This window comes from Coffea arabica, chromosome 8e (genome assembly GCF_036785885.1).
Source record: "Coffea arabica cultivar ET-39 chromosome 8e, Coffea Arabica ET-39 HiFi, whole genome shotgun sequence".
NCBI classification, from domain to species: domain Eukaryota; kingdom Viridiplantae; phylum Streptophyta; class Magnoliopsida; order Gentianales; family Rubiaceae; genus Coffea; species Coffea arabica.
The window spans coordinates 867,440-883,236 of record NC_092324.1 but is presented as its reverse complement, the minus strand read 5'-3'; the positions used below and the strand labels follow the sequence as shown (position 1 = coordinate 883,236).

At 35.7% G+C, this 15,797-nt stretch overlaps 3 protein-coding genes across 10 annotated transcripts; 1 reads left to right on the top strand and 2 right to left on the bottom strand.

Moving 5' to 3' along the window:
- Positions 1-794: 794 nt before the first annotated feature.
- On the top strand, positions 795-8,182 carry LOC113703972 (uncharacterized). 8 transcript variants are annotated; one of them, XR_011819871.1, is made up of 7 exons: positions 795-2,618; positions 3,485-3,894; positions 4,004-4,165; positions 4,969-5,044; positions 5,479-5,657; positions 5,789-5,854; positions 5,960-6,115. XR_011819871.1 is itself a non-coding variant. In XM_072061432.1 (6 exons), the coding sequence occupies exons 1-5, from the start codon at positions 1,389-1,391 to the stop codon at positions 5,828-5,830; spliced, it is 1,920 nt and encodes a 639-aa protein (XP_071917533.1). In that variant the 5' UTR covers positions 795-1,388; the 3' UTR covers positions 5,831-5,854; positions 5,960-6,115. The 8 variants fall into 8 exon arrangements, 3 of the variants coding, with proteins under 3 accessions (XP_071917533.1, XP_027081332.1, XP_027081330.1); XR_011819872.1 differs by having other exon boundaries at positions 5,485-5,657; positions 5,789-6,115; XR_003451547.2 differs by lacking the exon at positions 5,789-5,854.
- Positions 8,183-8,789: 607 nt separating this feature from the next.
- LOC113703973 (uncharacterized) lies at positions 8,790-9,397 on the bottom strand. The gene has a single exon (XM_027225532.2). The coding sequence runs from the start codon at positions 9,156-9,158 to the stop codon at positions 8,823-8,825; it is 336 nt and encodes a 111-aa protein (XP_027081333.1). The 5' UTR covers positions 9,159-9,397; the 3' UTR covers positions 8,790-8,822.
- A 1,102-nt stretch (positions 9,398-10,499) lies between these two features.
- On the bottom strand, positions 10,500-13,957 carry LOC113703029 (ylmG homolog protein 2, chloroplastic). Its single transcript, XM_027224235.2, has 3 exons — positions 13,565-13,957; positions 11,729-11,928; positions 10,500-10,924 (listed from the first exon to the last, which is right to left on the bottom strand). Exons 1-3 carry the CDS (start codon positions 13,898-13,900, stop codon positions 10,660-10,662), a joined length of 801 nt encoding a protein of 266 aa, XP_027080036.1. The 5' UTR covers positions 13,901-13,957; the 3' UTR covers positions 10,500-10,659.
- Between the last annotated feature and the right edge of the window lie 1,840 nt (positions 13,958-15,797).

Here is a 15,797-nt window from a genome sequence, read left to right as displayed (position 1 = left end):
TGAAAACTTGAAATGCTAGAACTCATGGGTGTTTTTGGTCTTTTAACCCTACAAAAAAGAGTACAAAAAGAAGAGTCTGCAAATCAAAATGTGCAGTGCATTTGAATCATTTTCTACAGTCTGTTTATGACTTCATAATAGTCCTTGTGAATACCAACTTTATTAATGTAATAATTATGCACTTTATTAATTTATGGAAAAAAATTAAAGCTAAGAAAGATAACAGTTATAGGATTTTTCTAATCAGTGTACAATTAGTACTCGTTAAGACACTTAAATTACCATATAAATACACTTTATGGAATTAATTAAAAAAAAGTAACACCTAAACTCCCTCTTATTAAGTGTCCAATACAGTCATCCCTTAGCCAAACCAATAATTAATTGCACATGAATTATTTACTTTGGTGGAATTTAATGACATTCCAATTTCCAACTTCACTTTGCCTCCGCATTTATTTATGAAGCAAACAAATACATAGGAGTCAAGCCCTCAATACTACTGAATTGGTAAAAAAATCTTAATGAAGGAAACAGAAAGACAAGAGATTTGTGCCATTGTAACCAATAACTTAGAGCCCATTTGGCAAGACTCCAATTCCTAGACTCTAAACAGCACAAAAATGTTTTAGATCCCCTTTCTGAGATTCAGCTAGTGCATGATGGCAATTTGACAAACAAATTGATAAAGAGTAAAAATTACTCTCCCAGTAGTTTATACTATTTGTTACTAGCATTTAGATATGTGCAGTGGGAAGGGGCAAAGCTATAAATAGGCTTCCCCAAAAGGTCCACGCAAAAGGCTTAAAAGAAAAAAGAAAAAGGGCGAACCAACCACTTCTTCAGTGTGTGTGTGGGAAAGCTCTCAGCTTTCCACTGCCAAATTACTCGGCACTTTCTCGCTTTCTCTTTTGATCTCTTGCTATAATTCAACGTCTCAAGTCTCAGAAGTCTTCGCCAATGAAGAAGTTATCATCAATTTCTGATTCTCTACATCTCTTTTTTAATAATATTCTTGGTACTATTTCTGTAATCCCAACAACTTTCTTTTTAATAACTTTCTTCCTTAATTGCCCATGCAAAGCCCTTTGTACACAAGGCCACCACAACATCTACTTTTCGTTATCATCAGTTGTTTCATTCATTGCTAATCATCTTTCTTACATGACCGTCCTGCTTCTCTTTGTGTGATCTTTTTTCGGGGGAAAGCTCATTTCTTTTTTCTTCTCTCTTTCTTGAAACAAGAAAGTTTCTTTTCTTCTGTGACCCGCTGATTGATCCCCAGAATTTAATTTTTTCTGGGTTTTTTTTAAAGCCCCTGAATTTTTTATTGTTTGGGGCTTTTGGGTGCTGGGATTTATTTGAAATTGTGTGGTAATTGGGGTGATATGGGGCCTCCGAGTCAAGGTGAAAATAGTAGGGAGAGTTCTAGTGGAAAGAAGAGGTTAAGTGGGGAAAGTGATGGGGGAGATTGGACGGGGAAGAAAGTTAGGATCTTTGATGGGATTGATGGAAATCTGGAGGTTTTTCATGGGATTGATACTGAGGAGGAGGAAAGAAATGAGAATCAGGCAATGGGTTCTGGGGAAGAAAGGGGAGTTTCTTGCACTGATGAATTGTGTGGCTTTGATCTTAACGTGGCGTTGATCGATTCAGAGGATGATGAATTTGTACCTGAAGCTGTAAATAGGAAGGTTGACATTATTTGCATTCCATCTGATGATAGTGAGGATGAGGAGGGAATAGGGATTGTTGCACATGACGTCAAAGGAAAGGGGAAGCTCATTGTGGAAGAAACTAATAATGAGCTTCTTGAGAATATTGATTTTGGATTGGGACTAATGGACAGGAGTTATGATGGAAATAGTTATGTGAGTGATGGGCGGAGATACACCAGGGAAGAGAAAGGGAAAGCTAAAATTGTTGATTCTTGGTTGTCACTTGCAACTAATCCAACTCAGTTGGAGTTACAAACAAGAAGCCAGGATTCAATACAGTTTGAATATCAACCAGGAAGCCAGGATTTGAAAAGGTTTAACCACCCAAGTGAGAATGGTTACCAAGTGGAAGGCTCAGAGTCGAGCTCAGAATTCGCGCGTAGAAAACATGCAGAATATGATATTGAGATGCAGATACTGAGACACGGTGAACTCCGGAGAAATGCTCATAAATTTGCACGGTGGGCGGAGAATGGAGATGTATCTTCTAGTCAGGAAAAGCCTTCACTTGAAGATCTACTGGGAAAATCTCCTGGTCCTTTTTCTACCGCTCTGATGATGGTTAGAGACCGAACGTCCTGGCGATCCAGGCAACTTATTGATTGGAAACCATCTGACAATGGCTGCAATTCATTTAGACCCGTTGTTCCTTCACTTCTGGATCTTTCCCTGAAAGCTCTTGCAGCAAAAGCTGAGGCTATAGTTTCACTTGAACTTGTTCCCGATTTCCTCAGGCGAAAGCTCGCTGACTGTATCTGTAATCTCCGGAAAATGGATGTTCACACTTTTGAACTCTTTGTTAAAGGATCTCCAACGGAGATACGTATAAAGGACTGTTCATGGCTAACAGATTGCCATTTTTCAGAGGCATTTGGAAATTTTGATGCTAAAAATTTGAAGGTAAGTCTACTACTGGTTAGTTATCTTGTATTTGATGTCCTATCACATTAGTGCATTCTTTTGAATTGCTGGTTCTGTATGCTCTGCGATTATAGAGTTCCTTTTGAATGAGTTTGTTGATGCCTCATATTGTTGAGATGGTTTATGTACTCCAGGTGCGTTTTTGGAATTTGTTACTTGGGATACTAACCTTCTTAAAACAAGCTTCAGGATTGTGTTTTTTCTTGATAAATGTACTCGTTCTTGGTTCTAGTTGACTTCTCATGACTTCCTGTGTCTAATGATGAACTCCCTGATTGTCATGTTTCTCAATGTCATTGGATGCTAACTTTGTCGAAAATTAAGGAAAATAAAATCCACTGCATCATTCTTTATTTATTCATTACTTTTCATACTTGTTTGCATTTGTCATGTCCTTGGTTCATGAGCTTGTCATCTTGCTGGCTATAGGGCTGACGCTCAATCATATTTATTTTTCTGCATGTCTTTTTTACTTTGATTTTTATTTGGTTGTAAGCACTAATCATCTTAGTTATTTTCCTTCATGTTAGAGAGGGGAGGGCAGGAGGGGGAAAGAAGAATAATGCTGGTTTACCCTCTTACTGTTTTAACCATTTTAGAAGGACCTTGAGTTTAACTAGCCTTCATTTTCCCTACTTTAGAGTTAAGCTTGAAATTTTTAGGGTGGTTTTTCTAAGAAAAACTTGTCTAAGTCCTTCCCTCAAAATTACAATAAGCCTCACTTATGCTGTGTCATGTTTCAGTGGTCTTTTGTTTTCATGTTTTGATATTCCTATATCTGTTCTGGTGGACTGAACTCTCTCTCTCTCTCTCTCTTTCTGTTAATCTGTGTGTTGTAAAAGCAGGTACTTGAACTTGAATTATGTGGGCAATGTCCATTTACTTTGGCTGGCTTGAGGTTCCCCAAACTAGGTGTCTTATCATTAAAGGGTGCATGTCGTCTATCCAACGATGGGCTACAAGCATTTGTCAACTCTGCACCTGAATTAGAGTCTATAAATTTGAGCCACTGCTCCCTTCTTACCAATGTTGGCATCAATTTCTTGGCCAATTCTTTGGGATCCAAGTTGAGGGAGCTGTATATTGATGAGTGCCCGAAAATAGATGCAATGCTTATCCTACCTGCATTGAGGAAGTTTGCATACTTGGAGGTCTTGTCTGTTGCTGGAATTCACACTGTGTCTGACCAATTTGTTGACGCCGTAGTTAACACATGTGGGCAAACTCTAAAGGAGCTTGATTTGTCCAATTGTCTGTAAGTAAATTCATTGTTTTGCGCTTGCTAATTAAAGCTATATTTCAAGTACTTTCCTTTGATATGATGGCTTTTTCTCTACTATTGATCTTCTTTTCTCTGGATGCAGGGGCTTGACCAATGGTTCCCTCAGAGCCATTGGAGATACCTGTAGTGGTTTACATTCATTAAACATTTCAAACCTAGATAAACTGACAGATCTTGCATTACAATTCCTTGCTGATGGTTGTCAGCACATTCAAACACTTAAACTTTGCCGCAACAAATTCAGGTTTGTGAGATCAGTCAATTACTAGTTATACAATAGAAATGATCCAAGGACTGTAAAATCTGATTTATTGTTGGCATTGCTTCCTTTGGAGATCTGCATTGGTGACTTTCAAACTACAATGGCAAGAATGTCAAATTACAGGAGGGAGAAAAACAAAATAATAAAGAAAGATAGACAAAAATGTTGTGTAGTTGTTCCATGAAATTCTGGCCAATAAAATGCTGGTTTGACTGTAATTACACAAGGATGTCAAAGAGGTAAGTAGAAAAGTAGGAATTTCCGGAGGAACATACATGTCCTTTGTCAGTTGATACTGATATTTTGCTGGTGGTAGCTCAGGAGCTGTTGGAAAGGTCTAATGTCCTGTTCCTTGACAATGGCTAGATTAACTTATATCCTATGTTTTTATTTATAGCTTGTCTTGGTCCCAATGGAGGTTTTCATTCCGCCTAGTAAATGAAAGGCATGTCAGCTAGATGCAGTTTGTGGAGAATGCATAATGTATCCTGTTACAATTACCTAAGCTACCCTCTCCAAGCGTTTAGATGTGATTTTGAACAATATTTGTGTGGTGTAGGATTTCCCTTGCTTTTGTGTTTTGACAATAGTGGGATGTGAGGAGGTTAGGAGCTGGATTACAGAGGCACAATTTATATTCTATTAGTTACATTGTGTTAGCCCACAAATTGCCCTACAACTTCTATCTCAACCAAAGAAAAAGAGAGAAATGCCCCTATTTTAAACTGAAATTCTTTTTCTATTTTCAAATTCAAATTCCTGATCTGAATTTCTTTACATTTTAGCGATGAAGCAATTGCGGCATTCTTGGAAGCTTCTGGAGAGTCTTTGAAGGAACTATGTCTCAATAGTGTTACTTCGGTATAAGCATCATCTGATCAAACTCTGTACTTGCTGTACTTGGTAATATAGGTTATGATATCCATTTAGTTGCATAATGCACATAAAAGGTCTCCCTTTTTGGTTGTTCATAAATTTTGTTTAGTTATAATGGCAGGGTACAAAGTTGACTTCATGCTATCTTCTCTACTAATTATGATTCTACTATAGGTAGCAATGATCTAGAATGAGCCTGGTCTTGCCTATTTGGTATTTGACTGATTATGATTCCCTAGGTCCTTGATCATTTGTTCTAGATATAATCTAGCCTGGCAATATCTTAATAATTCTGGGCACATTTTGGGAATGCGTGATGGATATCATGTTAATGTTATCTCTTCTGTATATTCCTGCCCTTTACTCGAGATTATGCTCAAGAGTTTACCTTCAATATTTTTATGTCAGTTTCCTTGTAGTTTCAGGGCATATTCTTGTGTATATTTCCCAAAGCAACATGTTGGACAATAAAATGGGGAGAGACAACACTTGCTTAGGACTGCTGGATTCTAGTCATTACATATTACTGAAGTGTTATTGATTTACCACTGAAAGACAAAAGTTGATTAGCAATATGCATTCTGTAGAGTTGATTAAGGTGCTGCTTTACATGGTCCATTGATAGAAATGAAATACAAAAATGTACTCATTCTTCTGTATAGAACTCTAGTGGCATGGGAACTTGATTATGTCCATGTTCTCACGAAAGTCTTTTCTTGACATTGGTAGGTGGGAATTACACTGTGCTGTCAAGTGAATATGTTATTTTAGGTTTTTTGGAAACACGCAATTCGTGTTAGTAGAGAAAGTTCTCTTTTCTTGATTTTACTTTTTGTTTGTTTACCTTTTTTCTCGGCCTATTGTCTTTAGTTAAAACAACTGAGCCATGATGCTTGGTAGGTTGGCCCTTGCACTGCCTTTTCGCTCGCCAAATGTTCAAGAAAGTTGTTGGTATTGGATTTGTCATGGTGTCGCAAATTAACGGATAAGGCACTGGGATTGATTGTTGACAGCTGCCTGTCACTGAAGTTGGTCAAACTCTTTGGTTGTACACAGGTATGCCATATGACTGCTGCTGAACTTTTCTTCAAAAATGTTGTCCTAAACAAAAGTCATGTTTCTGTATGTTCTGTAGGTCCCATTTGGCATTCTGGAATCACATGGAACAATGAATTAATACCAACTTTTCTTTTCTATTTCTTTTGTTTACTTTTGCAAAATTAAGTTGAGAAAGGCCTTTCTGATTCTACCTCCGTGAAAAAGTTGGAATTCCCATCCCTTCTAGGTTTGGGGATCACCATTGCACACTAAGGAATTATCAGTGTCATCAGTCACCAGTCAAGCACATGCCAAATTGACCGCAACCAGTTGTTAAGTGCCCACCTATGACATCCCTCTCTGTCTAAGTTATGCATGTTTACATTGTGAATTAGGGAAACACCACAAACTAGTGAATTATTCCCCACCACATCCATGTTGAGGTATGCCTTATCCATTATAAATCTCCACTACAACAGCCAACCCTGGAGCCACCACCATTTCATGAAATATCCGCAGCCTTGGGAATACGAGTATTATTGTGTTTCTGTCCATGTAAACACATATGTAAAATTTTCTGTGGCATTATCAGCATTGTTATCTTCCATATGAACAAATATGTACTGTGTCTTTGTACCAATGTATGTAATTTTAAGGACCGTGTCTATGAAATCGAAATCCTTTCATTTGCTCAATTGAGAAGTAATTTAGAAGTTGGATATTTGTATTTAACATCAAGTTTGAAATTTGAGGCCTTTGACTGAATTATTGTCATCTATTCACCTGTTGATGGGTTTGAAATTGTGATTTGAATATTTTGGGAATATTTTTGTGCTGTGACATTTTGATGATTATCTGATGGAAGACTTGTAGAAGGTATTTCCTTGTTCCTTATCTGCTATGTCTGATTGCTAGTCTTTCCTTATCTACTTGTTTTCATGATTTGGGATATCTTATGTTGAGGTGCATGTTAGCTATCATTATTGGGTTCAAGATCTTTTTGACTCTAATTTCTCCAGAAACCAAGTTTAATTATCTTGGATTTTCTGGACTGGGTTTACCATTAGCTCCTATGTTGTTTGCAAATCACTTATCCCATCGCTTGGAAAGTTGAATAGCATCTAGTGTTCTTCAGCAGCTATTGGCATTGATCAGCTTAAATGAACGGAAATTTGATATAGTTGTGCAAAATTTGTTCTTAGTTGGGGAGGTAACTATATGTTCATGATGGAAAAGTAGATTGAACCTTTTGGGGTAGGCAAGTCCACCTATTCTTGCAGTGAAACATGAGCCATACATTCTACATATGTCCAACGAAAAACTCCAAAACTCTACCTTTAGGGGGCCAGCCCAACTCTCGTTTCATGTTTTTTAGCCTTCAACAGGCAAAGGAGAGTGGGAAAAATTAAACAATTATTTTCCTGTTTAGTCATATTTATATGGCTGTGATTGTTGTAGATTGCTAAAAACCTTGACGCTTCAGTAAAAGCATAAAAGCTGAATCACACAAATTGTGAGATTTTGCCAATTCAGAGTTCAGGTTTCAGGTTCCCATGGACCAATGTTTTCTGTATTTAAACAGGCGGATGCTCTAATATTTCCCTGCTTAATGTTCATCAAACCCTTAGGTCTTTGTTCCTGTCACGCTGATATTAGTTTTGTTGAGATTCTGACACATTGTAGAGAACAGAGGTCAGGAGAATTTGACCGGTATCAGAATACTGATCTCTTTGTATCTGATTGGTTCTGCAGATCACAAAATCTTTTGTAAATGGGCACTCAAACACACAAGTGCAGATTATCGGGTTGCAGTTGACACCAATACTGGAAAATGCAACTGTTTGAATCTTCAGGAACACTGTCGCGCTATTCACCCGCTGAAAGTTTTGTCTGATGCAATGTAAATCACCAAAAAATCATGGTAGCATGAGAAATTAGCCTATTCTACTATTGCTTTGTATCACTTTCTGTGGCATTCACAACCACTGTTAAACCGGCATGCTTATGCAGCATCAACTCATTTCTTGCTCTACCTGAAGATAATAGAATGGTGACCATGGGAGCCCCCTGTGCACTTTTACCAAATGCATTAGAAAGTTTATGCTGCTCTCTAGCCATGACATTCTCCAGCCAACGAGTATTCATTAAAAGTGAACAGGATCCAGGGTACACCCAAGATGGAAAATCCTTCTAGCAGTTTGATTTATATAAAGCTTTGGCCATTTTTTTGCTGCAAATTATCTCTACCATACAACTGCACAAGCAAGGCTATTTATTTTCTTGAGACAAAAAGATAAAAGAAAAGAAAAAGACGTTAGAAAACTAATCTATAAGGTCAACATAGAAAGTTAAAGCAATCAGTAGTACAAAAAAATACGGTGCTGTTTTTCAAAAAGTTATGCAGCACCTGGCCAAAATATATGATCATGATATTCTGGTATGATCACAGCCACTGGGAAGCAAAATTAGTAGGAAAAGAACGAAGTATGAGCACATTACATCCATAGATAAACTTTGCTAATCTCTTCTAAGCTGCTCAGGTCTTCAAAACTGACGCGACAATCAGCAGAAGAATGATGATCCCAGTGGAAGAGCCACAAACTCTGAATCCAGTTAGGAAGAGCATAATGCGCATTTCAACAAACTTAAAATTGTGGTAAGAAAAGTCAGCATCTTACATCCACAGATAAAATTTGCTGATCTCTTCTAAGCTGCTCAGATAAAATTAAGAAGATTTGAACTTCAAAACTGATGCGAGAATCAGCAGAAGAATGATGATCCCAGTGGAAGAGCCACAAACTCTGTGAATCCAGTTAGGATCAAAACTGGTAAAACTTCGGTCCAAGTAACGTGATACAGCTATAGACATGATCAGAATCAAAAGCAACAGAGGTAGATACGAAGATATGTTGATGGTTTCCTCCTCAGGCTCTGGCTCCGTTTCCTTTATCCTATCAATATAAAGAGGTGAGATTACAGCAGCAAGTGCCAAGCATATTGCTATAACCCTTTGATCGTATGAAGAAGGCCTGCTACTCCTCCAAGTAGCTCCCTGGTCCATCTTGTGGAATCCTTCCTCACGAGAAACCAGCTTTATTAGACCAGTTTTGGAACTCTGATTTTCTATGGGACGTAAAGGGTCGTAACCCTTGTTCTCTAGATTCCTTTTAAGCTCTCTGTTTTCGTTCTTTTCCCAAAGTCTTCTCCTTTTAGAATCTTTTTGACTATTGGATCCATTCCCAGAGTGATACAACAACAATGAAAAGGATAAGTCATTCTTTTTTATATAGCCAGAATAGGATGAATTGAGCAAATTAAAGTTATATCCTATTTTAAAGGTTTCCTTGTTATTTATAGTTTTTTTTTTTCATTTTCTTGATGTATATCTAGAATAGACAAAATCTAAGCGGTTCCAAATAAGTTTGCTGAATAAGTGTTCGTGTTGCTTGTCACAGCACTACAGAGAATAGCTGCAGCACGTAAGATTACTTTCTTTATGAAGATTAGGTAACAAAAACTTGTAAGTAAAAAGTTTTTGCGATTGGACTGAGGCATCAGAAAGAGACTGCACTCTCCAATGGTAGTTTATACATGTTAATGTTCCAGGGGAATCAGCCATGGAATCTGATTCTTATAGCACGAATAAGGATCAAAGGTGGCTTGTGCGCTATAAGTGGACATGTTCCTAAGTGGCAAATGTTTCAGCATTTGCGTAGGAATGTGGATCACTTCGAGATGGAAACCGCAACTTTTGGAACAACTGATATCCTAGTTCCATCAACCATCTTCCGCCCTACACGCAGGCCGCCGCCGCCGGGAGGGGGGGGGCGGGGCGGGTGGTACCAAATATGGGAAACTGTTGGGCACACTCAAAGTTAATGAGCTATTACGGAATCTGAAGTCATTATCAACATTCTATCTTTAGCATTGCTTTCTGATTTATGTTGTTTTGGGATGATTCTCTTGCCATTCAAGAATCCCGGGCATGCAGAAGACCTAACTGAACACGAACAAATGCTCAAAATGGAAATTAAAAAGGATAATAACCCTCCCTTTTTATTACTATAATAACATTTCTGCGATTGCTATTATCTAACACTTTCATGTTTGCTCTATCTTTAGTCAACAACCAAAATACATACAATTACAGAAATAATCACAATCACAGGGCCAAAGAAGGTACCATACATATTTGGCAAAGTATTACAGAGTTATAAGCACTAGCACAAGTTTGACACCATTAGCCATCAAGTAGCGAAAGAATTGCTTTCAAAAGTGGTCAGAATAAATTGTGAGAGAATGTACTTCCTTGTAGCTAAAGGACCTAGCACAGGTTGAAATTGGGCAGTTTGCCAGATCATTGTAAATGTTTTTGGAAGCTCAAAGTGGCATGATGAACACAGGAGAGAATAATCTGATGCATATAAGCAAATTTACATTTCTGAGCGTGAAAGTCAAGGATTTCTTGTACCTTATACATGAATATTAAGCAAAATCAAAGTATCCTACAGCACGACTCCTCTTGTAACAGGACAGAATCAATTGAGGCCTAATGAATTGATTCAATTTTCACCAGATGAGTTTTTTGACTTGACACTGGAAAGTCTTCTGATCCATTTCTTCTGTGATGTCGTAAAGGGTGATACTGTTGTGCGAGATGGCAGACGTTCAGAAACTCCTGTAGGGGGAAGTTCAGCAGGAAGTGCGGCAGCTGTACTGGTAAAAGCATTCAGAACAAGGAATGCTAATATAGGTGAAAGGTCCAGAGTCCCTCCAAGTGGTGGAATAATCCCACGAAATATGTTCAAGTAGGGATCGCATATGGTGCTGAAAGAAATAAGCAATTGTCGAGACAACATGCTCAAATTGATTTATAATGTTCACAAGAAGCATGATTCACATTTTGTCATACAATTGGATGGATACAATAGTACCACAAAAAGTTTGTAATTAGACACCAGAAAAGTACAAGAAGGCCATTCTGCACATTACAGATCAAAGATATTTTTGCTCCTTGTTCAAGAGGGGAAGAAATCACTAAGCAGTAATTATTAAATCTCATGATCTGCCTCTGCAGCAGAATTCACATGGTTCACACCCGTAAGGGCTTCAAATGCTTATAGATGTTATTTTAAGGGGAAAAAAGGGCTCACTATTGTCATTATACAAGTCAAGAAGAAAAGACAACATTTTGTTAGACCCTTTGAGTCAACTAATGAACCTTAACTACTTAATATTTTCTTGTCGCACTTCCAATGGTCCTGCAAATGAAATATTGGATACCTCTAGCAAGGACTAGATCAACATTCAAGTTGTTAATTTATCTATGTTATGGTACACGTATATGAGCCAAATGATTTTCTTTCGTCCAGAATTAAGCCACATATCAGTTTCCAGAGATAATGAACTCAAAGGAAAAGCAATCACAGGCATGCACAAATTGTACCATATTTCGACAAAAATTTACCAGAGATACTGGCATGAAGTTTAAGAATTCAGATTATGACATGGTTGTTTTTAATACTTATAATCCAACATGTGATGCACCAAGAATATGATGTCAAATATATCACGTTGGTGTAGTGAAATAAGTTTAAAAGCATTCAGAAGAAGTAAAATAGTAAGACAAACCTCAAGGGGCTAACAACAGCTGGAGGAGCATTAGGAAACCAGGTCAAAACAAGCCTAACAATTAATAATGTATTATAGATGTTCAGGAAATTCAGAATCCCATTAGTAACCACAATTCCAGCAACCGAATCGCCAAGTAAGACGGCTGCAAAGTTATGGTTGGACCGGGCATCCAAATGTCCATAGTTTCTGCACCGCATCTGTAAGGTAAAGTAGAATCAGATGCATAAGTTCAGTGGCCACAAAGATACTCCACTATCAACGACATTTTCCAATACACTGAAAGGGGTAAAGAACACAAAAACATTAATAACAAACACAGATATTTTAAAACGTGTTTGACTGAATCTCGGAGCAGGACTTTTTATACACCAAGTAACTGCACAAGCTGTTATTGTTAAAATATGTCGTTCAAACTATCTACTCCAGTAATCAATATTTCAAGCAGTACAAAGAGGGAAAGCAGAGGTATCTTGTTAGTCAGACAAAATAATGTTCATCTGATTCCTTTTTAGCCTTGACATTTGTTACATGTTAAGGCTAAAATCATACAGCTAATGCCTGGACACAGAACACAAATAAGTCAGTCTGCATTCCCATCCAACTGATAAAGGATTAGATAACAGAGGTTTCTAATCCAATTTACATTAATTATTGGTCCTTCTATTTGTCTTCCTAAACTAGGGAAGTCAATGCTACCAAAATCCTCTTCTCCTTAAAACAAGCACACTTTGATCGCTTCCTCTGTCTTCTCCAGATTCAATTTTTCATACCCTTCTTCTCATTTTCCGTCTTTCTCTTTCGGCTTTGCCAAAGAGGCAACAATATAAGAACAATATGAGCTGCATTCTGAGCTCTGATTATTAACACTACTACTATATACCAGAAACTAAGGGCTGTTGGTTTTTCTATTGCACAACAAAGAAATCATGCTTCATAGGCATAAAGAAGTCACAACAAATCCCTCTCAGATCCTTCTTCTTCTCAACATTGTATTCATTCATCCTCTGACTACTATTCTTTCTCCAGTGTTTTCATTAATTTGTCCTTTGAATCACTTGTTACGACTATGACAACATTAATCAAAATAAAACCTCATCGAACAAGTCAGAGAAAAATGTTCAAGAGGAATGATCTATGTGGAATGTATTGCTGAGAGGGGAGACACTTTTGGATTAAAGGAGAGGAGGGAGTGGATGATGGGAGGGGCAAGCGGGGCAGGCAGGTAGAAGGGGGATGAAAAGTCTCTTTTTTTTGTCTTTTTGGGTATCGAGAATGACTGATGAATCTCAATGTAATGTAGACAAAAACTTACTAGTGTCTTTCTCAACTTTCTCTTAGCCTTCTGATATTCCAAATTTTAATCCCACCATAAATTTCATCATCTAGCCATCCTAAGTAATACGATTTTGCATAATCTACACTGCCCTAAAATCTCAGTCAACCAATCTACCCCATCATGCTTAATCCACATATTTTCAAGAACAAAGAACGCACATTTTCGACCAGATTTCACCGTGATGATCCCAAAGTTGAGGCATGTCAAATAAGTAAACTACATAAAACACAAAAAAAAGGAAAAAAGAAAAACAAAAGCAACCCACATCAAATATTCCTGCTGTTGACAAACAAATGTTCATACTCCTGCAAAAATCCTGCCTTCCAACCGGCCATTCAGACTAAAGTTTGAATCTTTTCATTTGGTTTTATTCAACTTTTGCTCCAGTAACCCAATGACGAAAGCCAATAAACAGTTATTGTTTCCCACACTCAAATGCTTCTATGGACAAATTTACAATGTGAAAAAAGAACAGAAGAAAAATACAGAACACATACCTGGGAGCTGAAACTTTGGAGATGAGAAGAAAACGATAGAAGTCTGCAGAGAAGGGGATTCTGCGAAGCTAAACCATGCAGCATGCTGAGGAATTTATCAGCAGATATGAGAATGGAATCATGGAGTTGAGTGGCAACGTGGGTCGCTGCTACTTTTAGTAACTGTAGGTTTGGCTTCAAATGTGGAGGAGCCGGTTGCCTGAAATGCGGGGGAGCTGAAAAGGGTAGTAATGTTAGACAATTTGGGGTGGATTTTTTCGTTGCAAATCTTTCTTCTTCCTTCGACATTGTATCTTTTGACAATGGATTGTCCGAAGAAGAAGAAGAAGAAGCCATACTTTTTTCTTCTTTTGCACTGAAAAATGTGGAATTTGAGCTTTAGAAGATAAGGTGCCGGGGTAGGCTGTTGTCTGTAGAAATGGGCGAGTCCGGACGGCGTCGCATTGATCCGCCGCTTTACTGCTATGCAAGAAGGCGTGGTATTTATCGGATGCTCTACGTTACGCTTTTGGAGAAGCAGACCAGCTGAAAGTGGGCCGTGTTTCGTTCTTCAAATGGGAACCCGGGCCTCTGTCTTAACCAATGCCAATTGCAGTATGATACATATAGTTAGGTGGCGTTTGGTTCGCACATCGGAATTGGATTCGGATTCGGAATCGGATATCTTGGGTTTGGAATGAGGTCATTCATTCCAATACATTTGTTTGGTTCAAGTACCTGGAATGTGTATCGTTACTATAGTTGATGTTTGGTTCGTCGACTCTTTCGGAATGGAATATAATAAATATATTATAAATCACATTGTAAATGATAGTTATTGGCTCTTTGTAAATGAGATATAAGAAATTTTTACTAATTAAATATATTAGTATAAATGTATTAGTAAATTTAGTCTAACTGATTAATAATTTCTATTAGTAAACATGTATAATTATTAGTATAATTGATAATATTAATTATATTACACAAATTAATATACATTATATAATATATATAACTAATATTATTATTATTATAAGTTTGTAACTAATTAAATTAAATATTATATATATAATTAAATATAAATATACAAATGTTATAATATAAATATACAATTATAATTATATAATATATACAAATATTAATTATACAAATATTTTATATAAATGTAATATATATTACATATTAAATATAGTTGTTATTATATATTATTATATTTAAAATAATAATAATTATTATAATTATATAATTTATTAATATTACATACATGTATATATTATAATTATACGCACATATAATATACATTTATAAATATACATATATATTATAAATATATTATTATATAATATTAATAAATTTATAATATATATTATATAAGTATAATTATATTTAACTAAATAATTATAATATATAATTATATAATATAATAATATCATTATTATAAGTTTGTAACTAATTAAATTAAATATTATATATAATTAATTATAATTATATGAAAGTTATAATATAAATATAAATATATAATTATATAATATATAAATATTAATTGTACTAATATTTATATAAATATAATGCATATTAATTAGATATAGTTATTATATATTATTATATTTAAAATAATAAATATAATTATAATTATATAATTTATTAATATTATATACATGTATTTATTTTAATTATATGCACATATAATATACATTTATAGATATACATATATATTATAAATATATTATTATATAATATTAATAAATTTATAATATATATTATATAAATATAATTATATTTAACTAAATAATTATAATATATATTTATATAATGTACTAATATTATAATTATAATATATTATATATATGTATATATTATAATATATAATAAATATAATATATATAAATATTAATTATATCATTGTATAATTATAATATGTAATTGGATTTGTTTCTTGGAATCAAACTTGGGAATCGGACAAAACCCACCAAAATACTTGGGAATGGAGAAACACCAAATTTTTAGAAATCATTCCAAGATTTCAATTCCCATTCCAGTGAACCAAACACCATTTATGGGGTTCATTCCATTCCCCGAATCCGATACCCTCTTACCAAACGCCCCCTTAGTATGTTTGGATAGTAGATTAGGGAAAATCGCCAATTTCGTCCCTAAACTTTTTTTTTCTGTCGATTTAATCCCGATACATTATTTATAGCCAATTTAATCCCTAAACTTATATTTCGCTTCCAATCAAGGAGCTTAGCGG

Coding starts and splice junctions, on each gene's coding strand:
- LOC113703972 (XM_027225529.2), top strand. CDS start 1,389: ATGGGGCCTCCGAGTCAAGGTGAAAATAGTAGGGAGAGTTCTAGTGGA. Junction 2,619..3,484: donor TTGATGCTAAAAATTTGAAG/GTAAGTCTACTA, acceptor TTGTAAAAGCAG/GTACTTGAACTTGAATTATG. Junction 4,166..4,968: donor CTTTGCCGCAACAAATTCAG/GTTTGTGAGATC, acceptor TTTACATTTTAG/CGATGAAGCAATTGCGGCAT.
- LOC113703973 (XM_027225532.2), bottom strand. CDS start 9,158: ATGGACCAGGGAGCTACTTGGAGGAGTAGCAGGCCTTCTTCATACGAT.
- LOC113703029 (XM_027224235.2), bottom strand. CDS start 13,900: ATGGCTTCTTCTTCTTCTTCTTCGGACAATCCATTGTCAAAAGATACA. Junction 11,929..13,564: donor TCCAAAGTTTCAGCTCCCAG/GTATGTGTTCTG, acceptor TTTACCTTACAG/ATGCGGTGCAGAAACTATGG. Junction 10,925..11,728: donor GCTGTTGTTAGCCCCTTGAG/GTTTGTCTTACT, acceptor TATTTCTTTCAG/CACCATATGCGATCCCTACT.